We start from the raw sequence: 26,638 nt of genomic DNA on the forward strand, positions 1-26,638 counted from the left end.
TCTTACAGTAGGAAGAGTAATGCATGACAAAGGCAGATCATATTTTGAGTCAAATGAATAGTAACTTTTCTAACACTAAAATGAAAAAGTGTACATATTTTTAATTAGCATTTAGACAAAAATGTAACTGAGACAGATGCAGCTATTTTTATCATTTTAGCTGGCTTTTTCAGAGCCAGTTAAAAAGTGCACGCTATTGTTAATAGAAAAATATAAAAATTACATATTATGAACTTATTTTTGCCTCAGTCACTCCGGGAAGGTTGCCATCTCTTTTGCTACTTCCCAGAATGACCAGTCAATTTATTAGGGTAAAAACATTCGTTATTTTTAAACAACAGAGCGGTTCAGAGGTATATGTCCTGTCAGAAGTTTACATCCTTATAAAAACTACAGCAACACCAGCATTTACTTTTTATTCAGGGGAGAAAGTAGCTGCCTTCATGATGAGCTATTCTGTTTCTTTTTCTTCTTTTGCAGTGGAGCTTCCAATTTTTGCTTCTCTGGAGTAACTTCTCTCTTTTTTTTTGCTGTTTTATCACTTTTGTCAGTCCTACAAACTTTGTTTTTCCTGACTATTGATGATTTTTCATCGTCATTTGCTGAAAAAAAAGCAAGAAATTATTCATACTGACATTAATGTCCAGTCTTTGTAGCCTAAAATGGCACAGGGACTTATTTGTATCTCATTTTAAAAAAGGGGTTATAAATGATTTTTTATTTAGAGTGGAATGTGCCATTTATGCTAGTTTTGCCTGTGATACGAAAATAGAAAGATGAAGTATGTAAACAGATTACGATACAGGAAAATAACAGCTAAAAAAAAAATAATACTGAGCCAGACTTCCTAAGTTTGCCCAACTGCAACAACCTCAGACCTGATTTTGTTTATAGGAAAACAAGACATGCAGTTCTATCAAACTGTTTATTCTTTTCTTATCTGTCTCAAAAGCTTCACAGTGGCTTCTTCAGTATGTTATTCCAGTAAAGAGAAACAAAACTTTCATATAATAAAGTGAAAAGAGGCTTATGTCCTCCAACATACATGCAGGCTTGAGACACTATCAGATTGGTAATAATGTCTATATCACTTGCCAGCGTCATATCCCCAATTCTTCAAGATACCGAAACTTTTTCCAAGGCATATAGTAAAAGCCTCCCACCTAGTACATTCCATTTCATGGTCGCATTAACAACTGAAAATACACACAGTTCTGTTACCTTGAGATAATGTTGCAGCTTTATCAGAATTTTCTTTCATTTCTGAAGCTTGGTCAAGCCATACTGCAAGACATGTCAGCCTAGCTTTGGTATTGACTTCACACAGTAAAGACGGCACATCTTTAATCTGAAGGTAATACAGAAAAAGATTAATTAAACATTATTTTATTTCTGTTTAAATTTACTGAAGTATTTGAAGTGAGAAAGTATCTTACCGTCCACCTTCTCCTTCATTTCTGGTGCCTAAGAATGTTTAGAACTAGAGGCTGTATACCAGTTAATGCTCACATTGTTACAGTCCTGTTCCTGATACCATTCCTCAGTGGTGGTTTTACAGAAAACTTCCAGTGGCTTTAAGAACATATCTTGATAAGCAAGATCAGTTGTTTCAGGCACATGGGGGTAAGTTTAACATAAGGAATAACTAGATGAGTCATAGACCCACGAAAAAAACATGTTAATGGTTTCAGAAGTTTCTCCAGAGTAATAGGTATTTTTGGTACAGCTAAAATAATTTGAATTAAGTTATTGCATCAGATTCCTTTTCTCCCTCACAAAGACAAGGCTGCTCATTAAAAGTAATCTCTTCAGAGTGTGTTTCAAATTGCTTAACTGCAATTGTATCAGTCAGCTCTGGGAATACTTGAGCAAATAACCTATTACAGATATCAGGGGATAAAGCGTCACAAACACATGTGCAGCATAACAGCATCAACCCATCAGAATCTACCTGTATTAGGATATTCCACCTCACAGAGCTGGACAGAGCAGCCCACACACTTATACAAAGTGTTAAAAAATTTTGCCTGCACAGGAAGAACATCACACATTTGGTCAAAATAAAGACAATGTTGCAGAGAAAGGCAACGAGTTCCCTGATCACTATGTCAATTAGGTACCAGGGGAACAGAAATTTGAGGTGAAGGGAAAAGAGAGAGTTTCACTACTGCACTCAGAAGTGTAAAAATAATCAGAGGGGGTGAAATTAAAAATGGGCAAATTCAGATGAGATATATGAAGCATATAAATGTTGAGAGATATTTATTTGAACTATTCAAGATACTTATAGTGGACTATAGTAGATCCTTTATTGCTAGGCATTAAATTAAAAAAAAACCTAATTCTGATTTTAAGACAAACCCCAGAGCAAACAGTAACATGGGAAACTTTAAAGGTAAGACATGATTCCTTGTTGAACTGTGCTACTCAGAACTGTCTGAAAATACAGGAAATAAAAGTACCCAGTACATTAATGTGTTTGAATTTTTCAAAAGGACAACTTTTTCCCCCTACATGAACAACCACCCCCACGCCCCCCCAAACCACAGAGTGTGTGTTTTTAAAAGAGTAGCAACAATCATCAACATTACAAAAATTGACAGCAGTCCTTAGAACATATATAATTGATTAGATAGTCATAAGTCTGGCCAGGTAGGTCTGAAGGGAAGCATGACTTTATCTAAAGAGGAGCTGAGATGTCTGTAATACCATTAGATTTTGTAGTTTGTTTAAAAAAAATTACAGAAAAAAAATACAAATGCATAAAAATATGTGTGTAAACATATACATCTCTAGTGAACATAACATGGAAGAAGATGAAGACATCCAGATTTCAAGTAAAATTTCCTCAGTGATTTAAAATTAATCTTTGTAACAGAACTGCCTGCAATTTTGGTTGTCTGGTATTTTTCCATAAATGTAACAGCAGTTCAATAGACTAACCTTATTAAGATCCAGATTCCACATTTTAATGTAACCATCACTGGATGCAGTAACAATAACATGTTGTCCTTCTCTTTCAAAACTATAGATATCTTTTATTCTGTGAAGAAAATGTAAATACTTTGTTACTTTACAGCATGACAGTTCACTTCAGAACAGTAAGCTGACAGAAATTAAAGATAAATAGGCAGTAGTCTAAAAATCAGTTTGAAGAGAAAGCCCACAAATGATGGGCAGGAACTTGGAATGGTAATCTGTTTTGAGTGCTGTCATTTACAGCAGGACGCTTGCCTTTGCTAGGCTTTTTAGGATTCAATTCAGAACACTTTAATACTTTTAAGCACACACTATTAACCACATAAATGACATTTTAACTAATGCTTTTGTATTTTCATGAATTAAAAGCAGCATTTGGACAAATATTTGCTATTCGACAACAGAGAATATGTGATTACCCTCCTACTGTCTGGACTGAGTACAACTGGTTTGTTTTATTTAAGCATTCTAAACAGTCAGATTCTGTAAAGACTGGTTAAACATTCTTTATACCCAATTTCAGAAATGCATAGACCACACACAGAGAAGAGTGTGTATGTGTGTGTGTGTGTGAATACACACACAGAGTCTCATAAATTTAGAACTGTAATATTTCTAATTCTATACCCTGTTGTTTTTGTAACGTGCATGGACAGCACAGTCCTTGTGCTCATACTAAAAGCAAACAAGTCTGTCCCAAATTTGGAATTTAGCACATAAATAAATTCACTTTCAATACTAAAACAATAGTAAAATATGCTGAACATTACAAGTCACTGAACTTCACTGAGTACTCAGCATTGCCATAAATATTTAAATAGTAAACAAATATAGAATACCTGTTTTCATGAGCTTTAAATTCACACAGGCATTTTTGAGAGTCACAGCTGTAGAACCTTATAATTTCATCATCTCCAGCTATGGCAAGGATAGAATCCTTGGAATGGGAAAAAAGAAACGCAAGTGTGATTAACTTCATGTGTTTCAAACCAGTTAATTTTCCAGCACCTTTCTTTTTTGTACTTACTGTAATAAATCTAAGTGAGGAAATCCTCTTCTCTGTTGTGATAGTGCCAGTGATTGAAGCTGTGTCAAGTTTGTAGATATCCACTTTATTTGTTATCACGGTCACATACCTCTCTCCATCAGGGGACCATTTAATTATGTGGGCATCTGTACAGACAGATACATTTGTAAATATATGTACACGGGTTTTTTGCACTCTGTATTGCATGAGTAAAGTAAGAATCATTAGAAGCTGCTAGATGCTGTTTTCTACGCAAAGCTGAGAAAAATTCAGGGAAAAAAAACCCCAAACCCTAGAATAAAGAAGTAAAACTATGCTCTTAAATGTTTATTTCTGATTATCAGAAGTGTATAAAGAAAAACAAAACAAAACACATTTATTTAAATGTCCTGACATCAAATTTCAAGAAAAAAAAAAAATTACTTTAGTGTCACTATGTTTTCCTTCTGGTAAATGCTTATTATTAAGGACATAAGCTTACATATGCTTTCCTGCATGTGTAAAAAAAACATTGTGAAAGTTGCTTGCAATTAACTGACTTGTTGATTAATTTAGTCTACTTTTCTTTACACAAAAAATAAAACTATCTAATTCCACTTTTTTAGTGGCTTTAGACTGATAAACTCACTTTGCTTCAGGTTTTTGATAAAGGCTGATCGTCCTTCTACAAGATTCCAAGTTCTGAAAGACAACAACAGATAACGTGCATTCTGGTTAAAAAACAGCACAGTGAAACTGAAGTCCTATCTGCTGACATGAGGCAGCCAAAGGAAGCTTTTAAGCATCTCTATGCATTTTACTACATTCTTAATGCAAGAGAAAATGATGACTTCATATATCGCTTGCACACTGTAAGGTTGAATTTGTGGTATTTATTTTATAAACCACTGTTTGCAATGCAGAGCCCAAAAGGAGCCCAATACCAATTTGTGCTGTTAAAATAGCATTTTATGTATTTAAAACACATATATACAGCAACATGTACACACTCCAAGTGAAAAATTACTTTCTCACACTAAACAAAACCTGACAGCTTTCAGAAGTTTAAATAAATTTTGTTCCAAAATGCAAATGTGTTTATACATCTACAAGTGACTATAAAGAGTCAGAGCACAAGAAGCTAGGAACAGCAAGGACTGTTAGAAGACCTTAAAATATTGCTGGTACCTAGAACTTAAAAAGACAAACCGACGGATCTTTGAACCATTTGTCCAAATACGTTTTATCACTGTTGCACAATCCCAACACGGATTTGTGGCTTGTAACAATTTACTAAGAGTTACTGAATTATGATACTCAGCATTCCTTCATCAGTTTCAACTCACCTTAATGTTTTATCTGTTCCTACTGACAAAGCTAACTTCCCAGAAGGATGAATAGAAAGAGATGTCACATGCCCCCTGATAAAAACAAAACAACATATTAGCCACATATATTATTTACAAGGAAAATAAACATGAAAACATACATGAATATGCAGATTTAAGAAACTCACTTATGTGCCTTAATAGATTTCAGACATTCCCATCTCTTTGTGTTCCAGATACAAATTAGTCCATCTTCAGCCCCACTCAGTAGATGCGCAGTACCATAGAACTCCAAACAAGTTATTGTGCCTAGAAATACAAACCAGAGCTATTAACAATGTTGTACATACTGAACAGTTATCACACAGAGAACATATGAATTAACAGAGAAGCTTCTAGCATCAAAACATGCCAGCTGCTACCCTATCCTTGGGAAAATCTTAATTATATCCCAAGTAGTTCTTCATGAAACCCCCGAACTTTCTTGTAATATTCAATCACTGATGTATCCTCTATCGGCCCCCCTATAGCCATACACGTCTGAACTCCATCTGGTCCATTCCCTGAAACAGCAAGGAATTCTCCTATGTCAAAGCCCTGCTCTTGACACACAGCTGAATTTACTGCACATGCTGCTTCCCGTAAGCACCAGTTTTATTATACATGAGTTGAACGCAGGTACCACATTCAGTCTAGCTCCATGTACTTCTTGGTTATCAGGAGAAAAAGGACAATCAGGACTGAGCTACTAATGACCCAAACACATTTATTTGGATGGCTGTTAACTGCCGTATTACACAGCGGTAATTCAGGAGGCACTTAAAGTGGGAAATGTACCAGGTTAACTCTTCTGGCAGCAGCAGCAGCCTGCTCTCACACACAAACTCCCTTTTGTGTGGCTCACATATGTCTGTGACAGGACAAGGACACTGGGAAATGTGGTTGTTGGGAGTAGACATGGTCTAGATAAACTGTCCTGGTAGAACAAAAATGGCTCACGAGCCATTTGTGGGCCATAATTTCTTTAACAGTTAAAACTAAAAATAATTGGAAAAAGCGGCTGTATTTGCGGGCTAATAGCCAAAATGATTTTGGGGTTTTTATGCTCAAAAGCTTACCTTGCTTGTATCATCAGACCATTGCAGCTGCAACACCATCACTATTAAAAACTTATTAAAAAAATATTCAATTTTGTCCTTCTGGCAAGGGCCAGTTTTTCGGCTACAAGCTTCCATCATTAATGCTTTTTGCAAAGAAAAGCTCCCTTACCATTGTGCTGCAGCAGTGCCCCATGTTCTATCTTCTTTTTCATGTCATAGATTTGGATTGTCTCATCTCTGCTCCCAGTGACCACATATCTGTTATTCACTGCTACCGCTGACAATGAGGCAGAGTGGGCATGATGGGTAAAAACAGGGACAACCGTCCAGGACTATAAATGAAATACAAAATAAACAGGTCTTTCTGAAGCTTACCATTGTGAGCTTCGATTTCATCATCCTGTAATTTTTTTTTTTTTGAAAAAAAGCAAAACCTGGAAAAGCATATGTGCAAAAATGCAAAGGAATTATACTTAAGCTGTAAGTATAATGGGATCTTATTGGGTTAACGTGCTGTTAGGAGATTAGTCAGGACGATTTAAGCGTGCAAACCGCCTCTCGCGATCAGCGCCGGGCTTGGATGAAGCTGTATGCGAAAAAGTATCTGCCCAGAGATAAATCTCCTGGACAAGGAAGGCGGATTCTCCCTTTTTCCACCACTGCAGGCTGGAGACACGCCTTCCACCTGGCACCCGTCCCCCTCCCCGAGACAATGTGGCATCCATCCCCTGCGCAGCCGTTTATTCCCAGCTCTGCGCCGAAAGGCTGACGGGAACGAGCTCGCACCCCCGCGGCCGGCCCTCTTTTCCCGCACCTCGAAGGATCCCGCAGCTCCCGAGAGCCCTTCACCGCCTACCCGGGGCCGGCCGGCGGGGGTGTCCGTCGGCCGCTCCCCCACGCCCCGCGCCGGCGGCGAGGGGCCGAGCCTGAGGGCTGCGGGAGGCTGCTCCGCCCCCGCGCCGCTTTAAAAGCCCACCCGGCGCCCGGCTCGGCGCCCGCGGAGAGACGCGAGTCGGTGAGTAGCGGGGCGTCGTCGTCCCCCTCAGCGGCGAGGGGGGTTCGGTTGGCGGGCGGCCGTTAGGGCGCAGCGCAACGGCTGCCGCGCGCGGTTCCCCTCCCCCGTTACCTCAGCGGGCCGCGCGGCGAACCCGAAGAGGACCTGCTCGTAGCAGCCCGCTACCAGCTCCATCCGCCTCGCCACGCACGGCGGCACCTGGGGGCCCTGCCGCCCTAGGCCGCCGTCCGTCCGCCGCGCTGCCTGCGCCCGCGCCGTAGCACGCCGCGCCGGGTTGGGCCTTCGGTTGGAGATCGGTAGCGCTCCCCCGGGAGGGAGCCTACGGCCTCCGCCGACCGCCGGAGAGGGGGAAGAGCTCGTGGGGAGGTGAGGGGGCGGGCTCCGCGGGTCAGGCTCCGCGCGGGGCAGCCCGCGCGGGAGGTCCTCGCGGGGCGGAAGCGGGGTTCGCGCTGCTGCTGATGGCGACGCGGAGGATGAGAGACGTTAGTGCCGGGATGGCGGGGGGGGGGGGGGGAGAAAAGGGGGATCGCGGTGACCGGAGCCGGGCTGGGGGGGGCCCGCCGGCGGGGAAGAAGGCGCGAACCGAGCTACTGCGCAACGGGGTGGGGGGGCGACGGCCCCCTCCCTCCTTCCCTCCCTGCCTTCCTTCCTTCCCCCCCGCCCCGGGGCCTCAGAGCCGCCGCCTCAGGGGCGGCTGGGCCGCGGGCCTGCGGGGCGGGGAGGCCCGGCGTCCGTTGGGCCGAAGCGCCCCGGCCGCGCCCGGTGAGCCAGCCTCGGTCGCCGCTGGAGGAGCGCCGCGGCCCTGCGGGCTTCTTTTATTTCGGTTTTTTTTTTTTTTCTTTCCCTCTTCCTTATCGCTTAGCACAATAAAGGGGAAGCGCGGCCCCGGCGCCAGTGTGGCCGCCGCGGAGGGCCGCGGCCGGGCGGGGCGCACTTCTTGCCGGGCGCCGTGGTGTGGTGGTTTTTTCTTTTTTTTTTTTTTTTTTTCCCGTCGTGCCGAGTAGCTTATAAAAATGCGTCACGGCACGGTGCGGCTGGGGCCTGGGCTGGTCGGGTGGCTCGGTTGGGGTCTGCGCGGCGGCCTGAGGCGCTCGGGGGGATTCCTCCTGCCCGCCGCCCTGAGCCAGTTCCTCCTTGGGAGCGAAATGAATGCGGAAAGGGGCGGCTTCTCCTCCCAGCTCGGGTGAGAAGTGTTCGCGGTAGCTTCATCCACCTTTTTGCCAGCGAAAACGTAATAATAACAACAGGAAACATGGAGTAAATGGGCTGCTAAAATGCATGCCTAATCCCGTTAAGGAGGTGTTTGAATTTTGCTGGTTAAAGCTGCCCCACTGCTTGAACGATAAGCTAGCCACGACTAGCTGCAGTTATAGCAAATGTGAAAAAATGTAATGTTAATACATGCTGTTCTAACTGCTTTTTAAATATTTTTGTTTTCTAGTGAAAAGATCAAGAGGCAACAGTCAAGATCATACAGGGAGAGTGCAGAAACGCAGTTTTGCATAAAAGTCTGTGATAACTGATTGAGAAACAATTGCGTCACTTGCCTTCTGACACTCTTTTGCAATAAAAAGGCTGTGTAGTGCGGGCCATCTGCTGTTAAATCCGCACAAATAAAGAGTGGTAAGTTTCAAGAAGAAAAGTATTATGCAGCTGTGAATTCAAGAATTACTATTTCAGTGTTTAGAGCGTGGAGGAGTTTATGGTTTCTTTTATTAAAAAGTAATGCTTGAATTAGAGGAACATCAGTATGTGGATGTTTTTATTAATAATGACCTTCTTTAACAGGAAGAAGTGCTCAGTTAGGTTTAGTAAGAGGGCATATGCTGACCTTAACTAGTACATGCCTGCATTTAAGGGCTTGTTTGTACTTGACTATTTTCTTGGCTTCAGAATGGGTGTGGAGATGAAGTGCATAGTTACTCTGAGTAACACCATGCATGGATGCTCTAATTACGGCATATGGCTCTCCTGTGTCAGGTTAGCCTAATCCATTTTCAGAAGCAGTGCTCTGAACTGTTCCCATGTGGGAAGGCCTTTAAGGTATTACAAACACTCTGTATTTATTGTATTATGTGAATGTGGATTTGACCAGCCAGTATGTAAAATATTACATAATTTCTTGGATGGAAATGCAAATTAAAACTTCAACAGTCAAGTATGTGAATAGAAGGAGCAACACTGGATGTAAAAAATTGGCAGTGGTGAATGGACAGCTGTGTGTAGAAGTAGATGCAAAGTATTTTGCAAATGAAACTTTTTTCTGCACTGATTTATATTGGTTGGATGACTAGGGGAAAAAAGCTTAAAGGATATCAGAATCAACAAGGAGTACATACCTCTTCATGAAAGTGTATCCACTGGCTTAGTAATAGCAGTAAAAGGTCATTATTTGTTGCGAGCTTACTGGTGGTGAGTGAAATGTGTGTATGGAAGAGGCAAAAGAGAGAAGACAGAAAAGGTGCAGAGAAATACACATTTACCTGTACTGTGCCCTTGTCCCTCTCATTTTTCTTGTTCTTTAGCACATAGGAAGTACCACTACTGGTTTTCAGCTGTAGAATTTGTGGTACAAGTAAATCAAGTTTTAATTTGGCTAAAAGGGGAAAAAAAAAAAACATCTGAGGGATTGTACGAAACATGTTGAAGCCTCTATCTTTGTTGTCTTGTTCTTAACTGTTTTAGAACATGGACGTTCTGAATTACTGAGTTATTATATCTAGGTATTTCAGAAATAAGGGTAAGGTATAGGTGACTTAAAAGCTGTCTAATTTTCTAGTGCTTTGGACAGTGGGAAAACTTTGTGGACTACTACAATTTAAGAAAGTGAAGATGACTTCTAGTCATAATCCCCTATGCCATATGTCCTTTTTATCTCCATTGCTTTAGCAGTGACAAGTCAGAACTTAAAATTTCTAAGTTCTGAATTAATAACATTCAAAGATGTTCACCCCGCTGTATGTTTTTAAAGTAATTAGTCTCAAGGTTAAGAGTCTTTATCTTCTTGTTCCTCCCCTGCATCTTTTTCAGCTGAAGGAGTGCAGTAAACTGACCCTGTGCAGCTGTATTCTTCGAGAAAGGCGGAAGACAGTTTGAACCATGGCAAGCCAGGTAAGATCATTTGGTCAGAAATTCAGGCTTGCAGTGCCTAAATGGATTCCAGAACCATACTCAGAATTCCTAGTAAATGTAAAGCTGAAATAGCTAGCTTGCTCTGAGTTGGGTGTTCTTTCAGTCCTACGATTTCTTCTGGTAATGTGGTAATTGGTGGCTGTCCTCTGGACACTTAAATCGTATCAACTGAAGCAGGTTGGGGGCATAACATTAGGTTTTGCAGTTTGGATTTATTTGAGCATGAGTTCTTCTGAAGGACCTTGCGTATAACACTCTCTATATAAGATATATGTAGAGGTGTTCTAGAGGAAGAACATTAAAGCCTGCGTAAGTAAAAAAACATTGCGAAACACCATTCTTATTTTTGGAATTCCTTGTTCTTCAGAATCTTAAGTGAGGGAGGCAACCTGTGTTAATACAGCTGTTGTTTCCCTCCTCTTTTGTGTAGTTGCCCCACTTCCTTTTTAAGCTGTGGTTTTTGGGGTTTTGGTTTTTCTTTCCCTTTTTTTTTTTCCCCAAGAGGCACTTTTTATGCCTCTTTCTTCCTGGCCTTGCATCTGGGTTTGAGTTTTCCCTCAGCCAAGCTAGTGCCTGTTCCTGGTCTGCTTTCTCCTTACGTTCCATTAATCGGCCTCCTGTTGTTGTTCCTGGCCTGGGAGAGTGACTCACAGCTGGGTAGTGAGGAGAGGCATCTCACGTAAGAAGAAGAATTCCTAGTTGAGGGGAGATAGGGACAGCTGAGATCCCTTTAAGGCAAGAGTGATGATTTCCCTGCCTCTTCATCACTCAGACTGCTGCTGCAGGGTTTTTTGAGTCCTGGAGCTCAAGTGGAACACAGTCCAGTCCTGAAGCTAATTAACATTTAGGATTGGCCAACATCGAAGGGCTATCTGCTTTTTCCCTGATTCCAAGAGGAAGCTGTCAATCCTTTAGCCAGCTTGACAAGTCAGGGGAATATGGCTGTTCATACAATCCTTTGGCTCTGTTATTTTTGCCAGGCGTTTTCCCCAGAGGCTGCTTTCCCTCATGGGAGGCGGAGGGAGAAATGGGACCCCAGGCTTCTTTCAAGGGCAAGGTGAATATGGGGAAATCACCTGTGGTGATGGGGAGTGGGAGGGAGGAATGTAAATGAGGCTAAATACTATAAAGGTGATTTTTTCTCCCAACAGGACTTGATGGCGAAAAAAAGAGAATGTCTCCAGGCCTACAGCTGGTGGAGAACACCACAGAAGAAACGGAAGAAAAAGAACAAAATAAAACCAGGAAGAATAGAGTTTGTCCCTAGTAGTAGTTCAGCCAGGTAAAGACCTTTCGAAAGCAGAAGTTCTGACCCCTTACCTGTTTAAATTGATAGTGGCCAGTGAATGCCATCGCTTATTTTTAAAATCCTGAAATGGCACATCTGGTGCCTATACACTTAAGTATTATTGCTTTTGGAAATTTATTGCCAGTAGAATAGTGAAAGTTTTTTGTAGTTTGTCTCTTGCATAATAGCTGAGAAGTGGTGGCAAAATAGTCATAGCTCTTTTGAATCATGGCTGTAACCTGAGTTAATAGTTTTTCTTCGTATTTGTGTGCATCCTTCCCCCCCATCCCCCTCATTCAGACAATAAATATTTCCTTTTGAAACCAACTTCTAAAAGTTTTTTTTTTTAATAAAATGGGTCTTTGTTGAAATGCTTTTTTTGTTAAAGTGGTAGAATGGACCCAGAGAAATTGAGAACTTGATGCTGGAGTGATGGCATTGCAGTCTGTACATTACTCAGCAGAGTTTTGCAGTTAATACTGTTTTCAGATTTTGTTGTCTCATTTGTCCAGTGATAACTACCTGCTTATATGTTTGGTACCTTAATACTGCCATCAGCTACCTTAGTCTGAAACTTGACAGTTCTTCTCTTTTATCTTTTTAAAGACCAGATTATTCTATATTTGTTGGGGAACTTACTCCAGAAGTGGATGATTTCCAGCTCTATGACTATTTTCTAAAGAGGTACCCCTCATGTATTGACTGCAAAATAGCAACAGACCTGCTGGGATATTCCAGGTAATGCCTGTGAAAATTCATAATGCTGTCAATATGCTTGCTTCTGTAAGTAATATAAGAACTTGTGTTGGAACTGTTTCTGCATTTTCTTCAGAGGCAGGAAGAGAGAGATTAGTCTCTAGCATTAGTTTTGTTGTTTTTTTTAAACAGCACAGATCCTTTTGTTTCTAAAACTTACTGGTTAGTTTAAGCAATTAATCTAATAAGCTTCAATTTAACCATATGCATATCTGCATGACAGAAATCAGATGGTGGGAGAAAGGAGAGCTGTGCACTGAAATCTGTGCTGCTGGGCTTACATACAGCAGTGTGTCCACTTAGTCATCTGCAGTACTGAAGACAAAATAATTTCCTTTTTACATGTGGGAGAAAAGCGTAAGGCCTGGCAAATCTTAGGGGGTTGGGAGACTGAACCTATTAATATTAGTAAATAAAGCTAAGGTGAAGTTATATTGGCCAGGCAGTGAGTCAAGCAGGGATGAATGAGTTAGCTGTTCAGACAATGCTGGCTGTAATAGACTAATTCAAGAAACTTAAGAGAAAGCAAGTATAAAAAGAATGTTAGTGCTGTACAGTGGTAGGAGTGGGTTAATACTAACTGATAAATTAACTGCTGTAAATGCAGAAATATGGAGTCTGATTACTTACACAGATAGCAATTAAAATGTATTGTTTTTCTGGCTCTCAGCAAGTTGCATCTTAATGCTATCAAAGAACAAGCTTTTTGCTTCTGGCCCAAGTTTTTAATTTGGTGAAAGCATCTTCTGTGCATGTGCACATGCCAGAGAGGTAATAGAAGCTATAGTAGCTACTATCTTCTGGTTTTGTAGAAGACAGAAATTGAATTCGTTAGCTTTGTAACTGTTATGCATACTAGAATTTGTTTTCTCCCTTTTGAAAATTGTAGAGGGTATGCCTTTGTCAGATTTGGTGAGCAAGGTGATCAGATGAGGGCACTGCAAGACTGCCAGAATGCACCAGGTCTGGGGGGAAAACGAATCCGGCTGAGCATAGGAATTTCTAAAAGGTAACAAATGAGTTGTGCATTGATACAGTAATTCTAAATAATCAGATTCTTGTAGCTCTGCCTTTGTAAAGTCTGTGGCCCTTGCTATAATGGCTGTACACATGATGCAGTCTACAAAACCAAAAATACAGAAGCGTTATGTTTTGACTCCCTGGATTCATCAACCTCTTTCAGGATTGCTGGGGGAATCCAACTCTTAAGTCTAGCCAGATTGTTTAACTTGGGCTTAGCTGCTGTTGTAACCAGCCTTAATTCTTACAGTAGTGAAGCTGAATGCATTCATAAATATTTTCCACATTTGGGCCTGAAGAAGAGGTAGAAGGGACAACAAGTGATTTTGTATGCTAGGAAGCTTTTCTTCTAGACCTTTCCCCCTAGTTTAGGCAAGGTAGCATGTTGCTAGTTTTACAGTAGGCTGGCAGAGGAAGGAACTCTTAAGTGGAAAAATACAGAATATAGTGGGGAGGAAGCCAAAGGAGATGTTGCTGGAACAGTTTGTTTAGAATACTATTCTTTGCTTTTCAAGTGATTGGGGCAGCAGGGAATTTAAAGTTGATTGGTTTTGCAAGGGTTTTTTTACTCTGCCAGCTCAGTTCTCTTGGTCAGTTAAGGCAATTCAAGTCTCTGAACAGTTAGAGAATTGGTGCCAAATTTGATAAACTTTGATCCAGGATACAGACTAAAATAGAACTTTATATAAAACAATTTCAGTATATTCATGAGGCTAGCTTGTATGTTCTGTTAAATAGTAAAAATAACAGCTTTTGTTTGTCTTCACCCTGGATAATTCTGCAAATGTTGCCTCTTTGCTTTAGAATGGAAATGCTCTTACCCAAGAGAGCACTGTCCAGAATTGCTCTGACTAAACTATTTTGAAAACAAGAAGAGGTCACAAAGAAACAGGTTTCCTCACTTCTGCTACCCAGAAGAGTGTCAGCAGTATTTGCAGATTTTTCTTTCCTACAGAGATGTGTGTAGGAGAAAAGTTGGAAGCAGAAGACTTTGAGATGTTACGTAGTCATTTGATTACTGCAGTAGCAAGACAACAGAACACCTCTTTATTAGAATGTGTGTGTAACTTTACAGTACTGAAACAAATGCAATACAGGTATTAAAATACACATCACTAATCTGTATCTCCTTCTGAATGGCTGAGTACTATGTTCTTCTAGCATCAAAATATCCAGCCATCAGAGTAGTTTCTCATCAATTCACTTGTATTGGGAACTATTTCTGAGCTACTTCAGTTTGTGTTCTTGACAAAAAGCCTAGATCTGACTTGTGTAATGAAGTGGAGATGCAGAGAAGTTGGACTCTGCAAAAACAGCAGGTGTGCCTGTATATAATCAGTGAAGAAATATCTAAGCATAGAGGACTTCTTGAATGTGCAGCTGGGTTATCTGAATGTATTTCATGTAGTGTACCTCTGTTACTGTACCTCTGTCTTAGCACAGACAACACTTGTGCATTGATTCTTGTCATTAGTGTGAAGTTGTCCCTCAGAAAAATCTACTTGGGAGAGGGAAGGTAGTAAAAACTAATCAGCTGGCCCTTTGGTCTTAAGAACCAATGAGTTTTGTCATTTTCCTGCTGCTTTGGCTTCACACTGGATAATGGCAGTGCTGACTTCACCTGACAGCTACAATTCGGCAACTGTTCATGGACTAAAAATTGAGCAGGTGGAGGTGGTCATGGCAAACTGGCAGGCAGTGTCAGATGCTCCTCTGAAACAGACAATCTGACTTCACCCCATTGCTTCTGGAAATAGTAGTATTTAGTATTAACCAAACAAAAGATAGAAGGGCTAAATAAGACTGAATACATCTTCAAAGCAGCTGTGCTTGATGAATGTCTCTGGTCTTAATAAATTAGTTTTTATCAGCAGCTTGCTTATACAGATACTAAAAATACTCAATACAGATAAGTGTTGTGGCTCAAGTTAATCCATGAAAATAATTACTTTTGGTATTGGTGAAGGTGAGAGCATTTGCTTCTGTATAAACATGAGATCTTAGACTGTTGCTTAGGCAACTGTTCAGAAAAGCTTCCTTTTAAACTTTGAAATGTGTAAGCTGGCAAATTGCTCAGCTTCAGAACTGGGTTTACAGTTTATTGTTCTCAAACTCTAACTGTATATAACTTCTCATGTTTCAGACTGAAAGCAGAATTCCAGCGGTACCAGTCGTACAACTATAATGATTATTACCAAGATTATCAGAACTACTACTCACAGTGGGGTTATGATCCTTATGCTGACTACAACTACAGCTCCTATGCTCCCTATGATAGCATGCAAGCTGTTGGAGACTGCTCTTTAGGAGATGCTGTTATGGCTCCAGCTGTTTTTGAGGTAAAGATATTGCATACTTCCTTTAAAGAAAAAAAAATCACAAAGAATAAATTGTATGAATTGTGTGAGTTGGCAAAAAGTCCTAAAACTGAAATCGTGCTTTCTGCTTAGTGTGGAAGTTAGAATAGCAGGCTTTGTTCAGAGGTATCTTTAAGTGCTTTAGTGCATCTATAGAATTAGAGATTTATATGCCATTATTTGTTCATGTATGCCAAATAACAGTTCTGACAGCGTAATTGTGGAGACTTCCTCACTTCCTTTTTTTCTGATGTACTTTTCTTAAAGCAAATTAGAGAATTAATGTGAGATGGTCTTATCTTAGATCAGCCAATTTATCAATTACAACTTCCTTCCAACCTGAACTATACTATGGTTTTCTTAAAAAAAACCAACCAAACAAACAAAAACCCCACAAAACCCCACCAAACACAAACCCCCCCCCCAAAAACCAACAAAACAAACGAACAAACAAAAAACCCACAAAACCCAACCAACCAAAAATGCCAAACAAAAACCCCCAACCCTCTGCAACAAACACAACCCCCCCACCTATTCTTGTAGTTGTGGGAGGAGGGAGTGGTTTGGGAGTACAAAATCACTTTGGATTTGTGATGCTTTCTGAAATGAATTATGATTAAACATATGAGATTTTATTTTCTTTTTTTTAGGAAACTTCAGCTATGACTGAAATCAGTGATGACCTAATAACTGAAGGTAATGATGATTCTATCACTGCAACTTTTAATTAACCATACTTGTGCCCTTTAACAATACAAGCCAGTGACTATTGGATGAAGAATGTCCTGGAAATTCAGCTGATGTAGTGAGATCCTCTATAGGTTATAGCTGAGATGAGGTAGGATTTCAAAGCTGATAGTGTACACCATGTCAAGTAGAATGGGACCCTGTCAACAACACTTCACAGTAAGCTTCTTTTAACTTTGCCTTCATTCTCCTTCCAAAATGGTCTAATACAGAATTTCTCTTATCTTTGTATGGAGTCTGCTAAGCATATTCTGTGTTAAACTCATTAATAGGCAAAATCGGTTTTCCAAACCCTGAGGTAAAAGCTTATATTGCGGGCTCTAAAAGGATGATTCAACTTGCACTTAAAGATTTGGTATAAAACTTAATTGTTTGGCCTGGAAGGTTTGCAGACAGTTGATCTCATGGAGACATCTTGTTTTAGTGTTCAGAAATCTTATCCTGCTTAACACATACTGTTGTAGAAATGAGTTAAGTGGATTTTGGGAGAGTTTTATGGTTAATCAGCCTTAAATCTGTTCTTTTTTGTCAGGTTTGTTAAAATTCTAGGTGAATAAACAGTTTATTACATTTACTATTACACTATTAAACTTAGCTAAAACATTTTATTAGGCATTTACTTCAGGTTTTTGTGTGCATGCCTTCCAGGATCTGCCACTTGTATTTACCAGGCTTTTATTTTCAGATCCACAGCTTTACTTGGATGTTGATGAAATGAACAGACAATTTATGGAGACAAGTGAAGAACTCTATGATTCCCTCATGAATTGTCACTGGCAACCTCTGGATACGGTCACTTCTGACATCCCCCCTGCTATTTAAGTGTCTTATATAGCATGACCGTTATGACCAAGGTGCTAAAATTACATTTCTTCTACATTACTCTAGATCATAAGTTTTAAAGCACAATGATAGGTTGGGGTTTTTTTGCTATGCTTTTGACAGTTTCTGTAATCTTTTTTTTTGTTCATCACTCGGAGCATCTTGAAATCATGTAAATATTCTAGAAATGTAAAGAGTTCAATGGGGTCTAAAGATAGACTTGCCTGTGTAAATAAAATTTTGTTTCTGCAAACTTGCCAGCAAGGGATTTTACTTACAATGTGAAGCACATTCTCTTCTGGCTTGTGGAATTTAGCTGGAGGTAGTAGGGGTATTTAACCTGTCTCTTGTTTTGGTATGGGCATCAGGACACTAGCAAAAACTAGCACTCGCATATTTCCAAGTTACCTAGGCCATCTTTTATAAGCTCTTAACACTCTTGCTTAGATTATGTGTGTATTTGGGAGACACTCCCAGGGTTTGCTATGGGAACACTTAAGTCCACTCTTCCTCCTGCAGTCTCCTGGAACTAACTGTACTACTGTCGATCTGCTAGGTCAGTTAGAATTGCTTTATCAATACAGTATTCTAAACATACAGAAGGGCAGATTTTCAGCTACCATAGCTGCAAACATTCCAAATAGTAAGGATGATCCCTAGTAACAGTTTTATTCCTGTCCTTCTTATTGTTAGTCTTCTCACCTGACACTTCACAGCAAATAAACTGGTGTAAGAATACATTTTCTTAAACTGAAAAATCCTTGGAGAAAATAACTTTGTGGTTTGAAGGAGGAAAAATAACCCATTGGGAATAAAAAACTATCCCAGTAACAACTCTTCAACTAAGTTGCACCCTGTCCTAAACATCTCTAACTTGTTCAGTCTTCATGCTGAGGTGTTTTATTAGTGATGAGGTTATAAATTTTTAGTAGGATGACAGTTTTCAATATTCAAGTCACAGGAGATGAGGGGAGGTAGCAATGAGGAAAGTTCTGCTTTAGGCTAGCAACTTCTGAGTGGCTTCCTCTAAACTGTTCTCATCTTGAGGGGTACAAAGTATCTTCCAGTTATAGGGACTACTTATGCTCCTGTGTATGCAAAAGTATTTACCACTTAATGTACATAATGATAAAATAAGTTAGGCTGGAAACAGAAAAATACTCTTCCAAGAAAAAAGGTAGCAGAAATTACCATAACTAATAGTTGTGGAAGCTACTAAAGCTAGTCAAGACACTTTGATACTGCTGTGTGTGTTTTGGAGGCAATCTAAACCGTAATTGCTATGATGGCAGATAGGAATAAAGTTCCTTTTTTTTGTGACTTAATGTGATTAAAGTGGTGGTCATAAACTATATGCTGATCTTAAATTTAAAGCAAATACTGTATTGCAGAGTGATGAGTCGATGCTGGCAGGTCACTTCTAGCTGCTGACCACAATCTCCATCTTTTCTCTTCACAGTTTAATTTCAGCTAGGAGTATTTTCAAAGTCCTGTCGGTGAAATGCAGATGCTCTAAAACAGAAAGGGCTTTTGGAGTACTATAGGAAGTTCATTCTTCCTGGATTTTGTGCAGAAGTACATGTAGGAAGAGACAGAAAGCAAAAAACCTCATCTAGGCAGGGGGAGTAGCTTTACAGTTTTAGCAACAGTTTCCCTGCTTTAGGGAGAGCTACTTGCAAGGTAGCTGGGAACTAGTTTCTTTGGGTGAATGTTTTCCTTGTGTGAACTGGTGAGGCTTTGGATGGTGGTGGTAGGGAGATTATTAATGAGAATGTGACAAAGTGGAAGCAGAATAAATGAAGCAAAGAGAATCTGGGTGGGAAAGGGGGTACTTGTGTGCATGTATAGAATTGTTTCAGAAGACTGCAGTAGGGAGGAAACTCAAGATAGTAGATGCAGGCCCCTGGAATTTGGGTCAGAGTGTTAAAGCTTCAAAATGGTACAGGATTTGATGCCACTTCATTTGTAGTGCATAGCTGTGGTGCTTGAGCTTCGTAGTACAAACTGGTCTGCTAAGCAAAGGATTTGGTATCTAGGAAGCACCATCACCACAAGCAGCAAGACGGGTTCCAGGTCTCTGCCTGGGTTATATCCTGCTTTGAAGTGGCTTGCATAGCATCGCCTAAGACTGCACTTAAATTGCAGCAAGTAATTTGTGGAAACCTTTTATTGTGTTATCAGTTAAAAATGTGATGCTAAGGATGTGTGTTGGCTCAGCAGTAATACTGTGGAGTATCTATGCTGATTTTTGGTGTGTGGGAGGTTGATCTATGTGTGAACTATGTAATGAGGGGCCCACGTAGCTATGTGATTTCACTTAGTCTGACACTGTATCACCACAGTACATAAACCTCAGAAAAGTCACAGTCTGTAGCCATCCCATTTATGCATATTTTATCTGTTAACAAGGTCTCTATACTCTGCATTAGAGACTGTTTTCAGACATGCATGCGCCTTCTGTTCTGGACTGTAAAGTACCCACATAGTGAAAATAACTGTTTGTGTTATGCAGTGAAAGAGGTTGTTTGGGCCATTAGTTCTCCAAACCTGAGAAATGTTGGGGGTGTATTTTCTTCCAGTGAACAAACAAGAAAAATGAGGTGAGGAGGAGAGTCTGTTGGTTACAGCCCATGTGATACTGTTCTAAAATAGCTCTGTGACCTCTTTTTCTGTCTCCTGAGCCTTACTAGCCTATTCCCCTTTCCAGTTAGGAGTGCATACATGGGATCAAGATGGTGTGGGCAGTGCATGTTCTTTACTGTAAAGGCATACAGAATGCACACTTCTGTATTGGTGTGTTACCCATGAACCCCAAATACAGAAAAGAGTGCATCAGGACTGTTAGAATGCATTGCTGAGACTTTTTGCTGAGTAAACTTGGAGCTGTTCTATAACTACCCACCTGCATTAGGTAGCTCATGCAAAGACCTGAACACATCACACAGCTAGCTGCCTGCCATCAGTTCTACTAAGATCTGATTGCAGTGGGAGCATTTAAAAAAAGTCTTAGAAGCAACTTTTCAACACAACACCATTTCACTTCTTTCAGTTGTGTTTTGTCTCTGTTCTACCCAGCTGAAATGTGGTGGGGTTTTTTATAAGCTTGATAAAGGCTTGGTTGTTTTTTTTTTTTCAAGAGTATCTAGTATTGGTTTTATAAACTCTTCATTGCACCTAGCTGCAATAGATAGTGCCTTTACTCAAAACCTGCTGATTTTTTCAAGAGTAGTAATGTTTTTGTTTTCTATCACTTCTCTGAACAGAAAGGCTTTATTATGATGGTTTGAGGGGCTACTAATCCTGCAGTCAGTGAACAGGGAGAAAGAAACAGTCCAAAAATGGTAAAGAGTACTTGAAAGGGTACAAAAAGGTTAAATGGTACTTAAGCCATGAATGTTTCTTTTTGCAGGGATGCTCTTGGACCAACAGCTTCTTTCTAGCGCTACCTCAAAGTAACTTGCAGATATAACTCACAGGGAAGATTGATCAAATGGTGATGATCCCTATCATTCTGCTGGATATATATATATTTGCCTTTTGTTTTGTCTCATTTTTAATAACATTTATTTAACTTCAGTGACTCCTGTCAATAGACATTGTTTGACTACATCGACAAGTATTTCTGAGTCATGAGTGTCATTAAAGGCATGTCACCATATGGAAATTGTTCTAAATAAGTAAAATGGAAGTAAAATAAGTAAATAAAGCAGCACTTGAATTTACAGAGCAAACATAGTGTAGCTGCCTTTGACACACACGCGGAAGAGAAAAACCATGTTTAGAGGTTACCTTTAATATACTTAGCATGCATCAGAAAGAGGGAATCTTGTTTTAAATTTGCCCAGCTCTTCCGTGTCCAGTGCAGGAGTGATTTTAGTCAGTTCCCTACGCAGGCACCATTTTAGAAGTCAGCATTATTACCGACGAATGTCTGTTGCTGAAGGGCACAGTCTATGTCCCTTTGTAAATCTTGTTCTTCACATAATGGGAATGCATCATGATACCCTTTCTTCCCCAGCCCTCAGTTGGAATTTAGTGCGGTAAATGTTTCCTGGACAAAAGGAGTTACAAGTCCAGGCTAAAAGGCTCTTTTTCTTTTGATTTTTGAATTTTGATGATTCTGTTGATCTTTTTTGACAAGCATATGGTAGAAATAGAGCTTCATCCTGAAACTGGTCTGCAGCTGTAACACATCAGTGGTTTACATGAGATGAGGTGGTTCTTGCAAGTGACTTCAAAACCCTTGTGTTCCATGTCCTGGAAGGGATTATCTGTCACTGCAAGTCATTCCACTGCATGTAAAACTGTATGTATGGTGCTAGGGTAGGGGAGGAAGAGACTGGAGTTCTGAAGGTGTAGTTCATGAGGAGAAATACCTGGAAAGTAATTCCACTCTGCTGGGATTTTGGAAACGGGTCTCTTTCAGATAACTATGAAAGCAGGACTAAGAAATTGAGGAGGAGCAAGTCATGTAGGAGAGCTGGGAAGATACCAATGAGGTTTGAAAAAACCCAGTATAAAACAAGAACCGGGCAGTACAGAACTCTGCAGTAACATTCCCTCTAAAAGGGGTTCCTGCTCTGCTGTTGCTGCTAGTTTACATTTCTTCAGGCCTTCAGCATGGCCCTTGCTGGTTTGAGTTCCCCCCAACCCGCTGAGTTTGATACACTTTTTCTTCAGGTGCATGCTTTTATTTTTGGTGGAAGGCGTGTGCACTACCTCACAGCTCTGTCTTTCACTGTTAAGTACCTGTCTCCCGTTCTATGTCAGTAATTTTTTAGTATGTTCTGGGGTTTTTTTAGGCCGAACATTTCTATTGACTCCTACATAGGGAAGGCGGTTGCAATTTTCTGCTCTGCTCCATCGTGCCCAGGGCAGATCAATGCTCTAACTCAGATGTAGAGCCATAGATTTTTCTCAACTGCTAGTCGAGTAAAAGCCGACACCTAAAATATTTTACATTTTTTAATTTGCGATAGAAATGCACTTTTCCTCTTGTTTTAAGGAAGAAAAAGCCGCCTTGGAGCTTTTTTCCCCCTGCCTGCTTCCACTCCGCCAAACGGGAGCGACGGCAAACCCGCAGGCCGTCACTTCTATCGCTTGCGCGACCCCGGGCGGTAGCGGCGCCCCGAGGGAACACCGCGTACCGCTGCCCACCCGCTGTTTTTCAGGCTCTCCCGCCGCCTTCCCGCGGGGGAGGCTGCCGTTACAGGGTAGGTGAGCTGTGTCCCCGGGGCGACAGCACCGCGGGAAGAAGAGAGAAGGCGGAGGAGCCGCCGCCGCCTCCGGGGCTCACCCCGCCGGCGCGGCCCGGCCCGGCCCGTCCTGTCACAAACCTCCGCTCCCAGGCCCCGAGCCCCCAGAGCCGCGCTCCTTCGCGGGGTTTCCCCCGCTTCCCTTCGCGGGTCCCGGCAGCCCAGCGAGGGCTTTTCCCGCGCAACCGGCCCGGCCCTGCCCGCGGGCGGACGAGGACCGGAACGCCGCCGCCGTGCGTGGCGTCGCGTCGCCGCCCGGCCCCTCCCGCTTCCCTCGAGCGGGCGGTGCCGGAGGCGCGCGAGGGCTGCCGGGCGGTCGCGCTCTACTGACGCAATCCGCGCGGTCGAGTGACGTACGACGGCCCGGGCGGGCGCGGTGTGGTTGGTTGGTTGGTCGGTCGGTCGGTCGGTCGGTCGGCCGGCCGGCGGGGGGGAGGGGTGCAGCGGCTCGGCCGCGAGCGGGCGGGCAGCGCGGGGCCGGCCGGCGCCGGGGAGCGCGAGCGAGGAGCGGGCGAGAGCGCCAGCGGGACGTGACAGGGAGCGCGCGCGCGCGCGCCCGCCCGTGAGAGAGAGAGCGAGAGCGAGCGAGCGAGCGCGCGGGGGGTGGCGCGGCGCGGCGGGGAGGGGAGGGGCGAGGCCGCGGAGCCCCCGCGCCAGGCAGGCCGCGCGGCGCGTGGCGGGCGGCCTGAGCGGCGAGGCGGGCCGGGGCTAGGCCGGGCTCATCCCTGTGGGAGACGGTGACAGCGCGGCCGGGCCGCAGCGGAGGGAGCGCGGCCGCACGAGGCGGCCGGCAGCAGAGACCGGGGCCGGGGGCCGGGCCCGGGCCCGGCGCGCGCGCGCGCGCGGCGGGGCCGGAGCAGCGGTGGGGGGGGAAGGGGGCAGCGGAGGGGCCGGATCCCATCATGGCCTCGGGCGGCGGCGGCGGCGGGGTCGGCGGCGGCGGCGGCAAGATCCGGACCCGGCGGTACCACCTGGGCGCCGTGAAGCCTCCCTACGCGAGGAGCAAGCAGGTGAGGCGCGGCGGCGGGAGGCCTAAGGCTCACCGCGGGCGGGCGGGAGGGAGGGCCCCTTCCCCTTTGCCCCCCTCCCCCCCCCCCCCCACCGCCGCCCCCTCAGCGGCGAGAGGCGGCCCGGCGCGGCGGAGCCGCCCCTTTCCTCCCCCCCCCCCCCCCCCCCGCGCCTGTTTCCCCACGTGCGAGGCTTTGGGGCCGGGGTTTCCCGGTGGAACGTCCCGGGGTGGGGGGCGGGAGGGAAGGAGAAGGGTTTCCCGCCGGGGCCGCGGGGATTGTGGGATTTCCGGGCGCTCGGTCCGCTCCGCCGCCAGCCCCGGCCCGCGGGGGGCTCCTCGGCTCCCTTTTGTCTCCCGCCTGGCCGGGGGAGATGCCCCGCGCTCGGCAGGGAGCCAAAGGCGGGAGGAGGAGGAGGAGGCGGCGGCGGCGGCTGGGCAGGGGTAGGTGTTCTTTCCCCCGCCGTGCCCCTCGTGGTCCCGAGGTTCCCCCTCCGCGGCGTGGTCGTTTATGTCTCCGGGCTGTCCGATGCCTTAAAGACCCTGGGGTGAACACCAGGAGGAATAAACTGTGCTTGGTGTCTGCCTGCACCCGTCTCAGAAGGAGCCCCCCCTCCCAGATCCCCGCGGTCAATTTGATGCTGGGTTAGCAAGTGTAGTTACTCTTTAGATTTAAGTGCATCGCTTCCAATCCTTGCCTTTCTTGACAAGTTTCAAATTGCAAATGAGTTTGTGAGGGTGCTGTGTCGTTAGGCATCTCCGGTTGTTTTTTTTTTGTAGGATGCTGCGTGCAGAACCCTCAGGTCTGCATCTAGTAGTTTCTTCAGTCTCTTGCCTGCACCTAAATGTGCTGATGCAGTGCAAGTGAAATGTAATTCATAAGGCATTTGTTCTCCTTTGTGTTGCAGGACAGAGTAGATGGATAACAAAAAACAGTTTGTAAATTGCGACACAAAAATCCCACGCCATTTAGAGTGGCTGGAGGGGGGAGAAGCAGAGATCCTTCCCAATTGCTGTTTGCCAAGAAATTTCAAGATGCCCAGAGACAGAGCTCTGGAAACACTTTCCATGTGTATTTATGAACCTGAAGTTGACTGTTCAGCCAAAACCTTTATGTTATTAAATGGGTAACATAAACTAAGGGATTGAATATTATATGCAAAATTGAGGGACTGTTACGCACGAGTCGTTGCTCAATTAGTTTTTATTATTTGGGAAGTACTATACTTAGTCTTTTATGTAGTATACTGATCAGTAGCGTTGTCCTTGTAAAGCTAGCATGGTAACGCTTCATACAAAGGATCACTGCACTTAGAGAGCAAACGTTGAAAGCTCTTATGTGAATGATAGAGTAATGTTGAAATTGCCGTTTCTTGCATGTCTTGATACTATGTAGATAACTGATAAACCTTACACATTAATCTAAAATAATTAGCGTAGATGGTTTTCTGACTCTTCTATTGTCTGTTATCTTTGTGCCTTTTCCAGTAGGTATATTTAAACAATGTGCCAAAGCAAACACGTGCTTGAGGGTATCTGTGGGATTCTGCCCAGAGAATGGATGTTGCAAATCGAATACATAGATCAAATTAACAGTAATATGTTGGGGACAAAATTGTAACAGTTAAATAAATAGGCAAACTGATAGATGTCAGACATGTGTGTTTGTTATAATGGATAGCTTTTTAACCCTATGCAGCTTGCTAACTTGCTTTACGTAAAAAGATGAGCTCTGGGTAGATAGCTAACTTAAATCTGAATTAACTGACAAGTGTTCCTATTTTCAGTATAATGCCCACTCTGCAGAAGTGTTTTGTGGTTTAGTGTTAATTGTCTCTCAGTAATGAGTTTGGGAAGACATGAAAGTGCTCAATGCAATCTTGACATGAGGTTATGCCTCTGATTCTGATCCCCCTCTCCACTAACTATTAGCAATAAGTAGGTTCATAGAAATACTTTAACAGAACTGTTCTAGGTGCTTGTGGTCAAAACTGCAGTCCTGAAAATCCTGTCTCTTATCAAGTGCCGAAGGTGCCTAAGCAGTGTACGCAGTATAGCTAATAGCTTTAAAGTTCCTAGGATATCTGATTTTTTTTCCCCCACTTGTATGAGAGATGATTAGTGTGATGTCTGGCTCATGATTGTCTGCTCTCTGGATGTTGTTATTTTGCCATAGTCTTCTGGGGAGTTCAGTCAGGTGAGAATTCTCCAATCACGCCCAACATGTGCTGCAGAGTCAGTCTTCTATAAAGTACAGTGGCAGCTTTAGGACACAGTTGGAAGAGGAGGTGCTGGTGCTGCTGCTTTTCAACGACTATTAGCTAAAGCATTTGTTCAGAATGTGGTAGACCCTGCTTCAGATTGCTTTTTTGTCTGGAGGGTTCAACCTACATCTTCCACTTTCTGGGTTAATATCCTAGTTGCCAAGCTGTGTGTTGTCTTCAGTTCTGGCTGAAGCTGTGTTACTATCCAGAAAAAGAATGCATGATTCACTAAGCCAGAAAGAATCCCAAGACTGGATTCCCAGAAAGAATCCCAATCCCCGTGTTGCCCTCCCAAGACTGGAGACACGCAGGCTCTGATCCTTGATTTCAGAAGTTACTTGTTTTATGTTAGATGTTCCTTGGAGCAAGCATGCAAAGCCTATTATTTCCTGCCCTTTTCTCCGCAAGAGCCTGATCATTAGACTTTAGAGCCATGCTTCATTATGTTTGTGTGTGTGTTTTTTTTAAAATCTAGAGCCTTTTTTTAAACCAGCCTCAAATAGGAGAGGTGAGCAGATGCTGCCTGGAAGAGCAGACTCTGACTTGCAGCCTGCGTATTCTCC

The 26,638-nt window shown here is 43.0% G+C and overlaps 3 protein-coding genes across 12 annotated transcripts in view; 2 read left to right on the forward strand and 1 right to left on the reverse strand.

Moving 5' to 3' along the window:
- Positions 1 to 76: 76 nt before the first annotated feature.
- On the reverse strand, positions 77 to 7,765 carry PAK1IP1 (PAK1 interacting protein 1). 2 transcript variants are annotated; one of them, XM_069809119.1, is made up of 10 exons: positions 7,540 to 7,765; positions 6,583 to 6,745; positions 5,502 to 5,622; positions 5,332 to 5,406; positions 4,635 to 4,687; positions 4,007 to 4,152; positions 3,819 to 3,916; positions 2,944 to 3,043; positions 1,222 to 1,348; positions 77 to 602 (listed from the first exon to the last, which is right to left on the reverse strand). In XM_069809119.1, the coding sequence occupies exons 1-10, from the start codon at positions 7,600 to 7,602 to the stop codon at positions 442 to 444; spliced, it is 1,107 nt and encodes a 368-aa protein (XP_069665220.1). In that variant the 5' UTR covers positions 7,603 to 7,765; the 3' UTR covers positions 77 to 441. The 2 variants fall into 2 exon arrangements, with proteins under 2 accessions (XP_069665220.1, XP_069665222.1); XM_069809121.1 differs by lacking the exon at positions 7,540 to 7,765 and adding an exon at positions 7,228 to 7,327.
- LOC104312527 (tRNA selenocysteine 1-associated protein 1) lies at positions 7,288 to 21,281 on the forward strand. Of its 8 annotated transcripts, XM_069809126.1 has the most exons (11): positions 7,801 to 7,910; positions 8,870 to 9,055; positions 10,465 to 10,539; positions 11,541 to 11,617; positions 11,712 to 11,842; positions 12,455 to 12,586; positions 13,494 to 13,613; positions 15,768 to 15,963; positions 16,632 to 16,677; positions 17,414 to 17,582; positions 20,960 to 21,281. In XM_069809126.1, exons 4-10 carry the CDS (start codon positions 11,588 to 11,590, stop codon positions 17,548 to 17,550), a joined length of 792 nt encoding a protein of 263 aa, XP_069665227.1. In that variant the 5' UTR covers positions 7,801 to 7,910; positions 8,870 to 9,055; positions 10,465 to 10,539; positions 11,541 to 11,587; the 3' UTR covers positions 17,551 to 17,582; positions 20,960 to 21,281. The 8 variants fall into 8 exon arrangements, with proteins under 8 accessions (XP_069665224.1, XP_069665227.1, XP_069665223.1 ...); XM_069809123.1 differs by lacking the exons at positions 7,801 to 7,910; positions 20,960 to 21,281 and adding an exon at positions 7,288 to 7,428 and having other exon boundaries at positions 17,414 to 17,803; XM_069809122.1 differs by lacking the exon at positions 20,960 to 21,281 and having other exon boundaries at positions 17,414 to 17,803.
- A 2,388-nt stretch (positions 21,282 to 23,669) lies between these two features.
- NUP153 (nucleoporin 153) overlaps positions 23,670 to 26,638 on the forward strand; it is a 46,498-nt gene continuing 43,529 nt past the window's right edge. For both annotated transcript variants that reach the window (XM_069809132.1, XM_069809133.1), the window contains exon 1: positions 23,670 to 23,815. In XM_069809132.1, coding sequence (XP_069665233.1) covers positions 23,708 to 23,815 — 108 coding nt within the window. In that variant the 5' untranslated portion in view covers positions 23,670 to 23,707. The remainder of the gene's footprint in view (positions 23,816 to 26,638) is intronic.

The sequence above is a fragment of the Haliaeetus albicilla genome, chromosome 21, assembly GCF_947461875.1.
Source record: "Haliaeetus albicilla chromosome 21, bHalAlb1.1, whole genome shotgun sequence".
NCBI classification, from domain to species: Eukaryota; Metazoa; Chordata; class Aves; order Accipitriformes; family Accipitridae; genus Haliaeetus; species Haliaeetus albicilla.

What these genes read in the sequence shown, in the direction of transcription:
- LOC104312527 (XM_069809123.1), top strand. Translation starts at nt 11,588, where the DNA reads ATGGGACCCCAGGCTTCTTTCAAGGGCAAG. An exon ending in AGGCTTCTTTCAAGGGCAAG is followed by an intron (nt 11,618 to 11,711) that starts GTGAATATGGGG and finishes TTCTCCCAACAG; the next exon opens with GACTTGATGGCGAAAAAAAG. An exon ending in GACCTGCTGGGATATTCCAG is followed by an intron (nt 12,587 to 13,493) that starts GTAATGCCTGTG and finishes TGAAAATTGTAG; the next exon opens with AGGGTATGCCTTTGTCAGAT.
- PAK1IP1 (XM_069809119.1), bottom strand. Translation starts at nt 7,602, where the DNA reads ATGGAGCTGGTAGCGGGCTGCTACGAGCAGGTCCTCTTCGGGTTCGCC. An exon ending in AAATCTATTAAGGCACATAA is followed by an intron (nt 5,407 to 5,501) that starts GTGAGTTTCTTA and finishes TGTTTTTATCAG; the next exon opens with GGGGCATGTGACATCTCTTT. An exon ending in GGAACAGATAAAACATTAAG is followed by an intron (nt 4,688 to 5,331) that starts GTGAGTTGAAAC and finishes GTTGTCTTTCAG; the next exon opens with AACTTGGAATCTTGTAGAAG.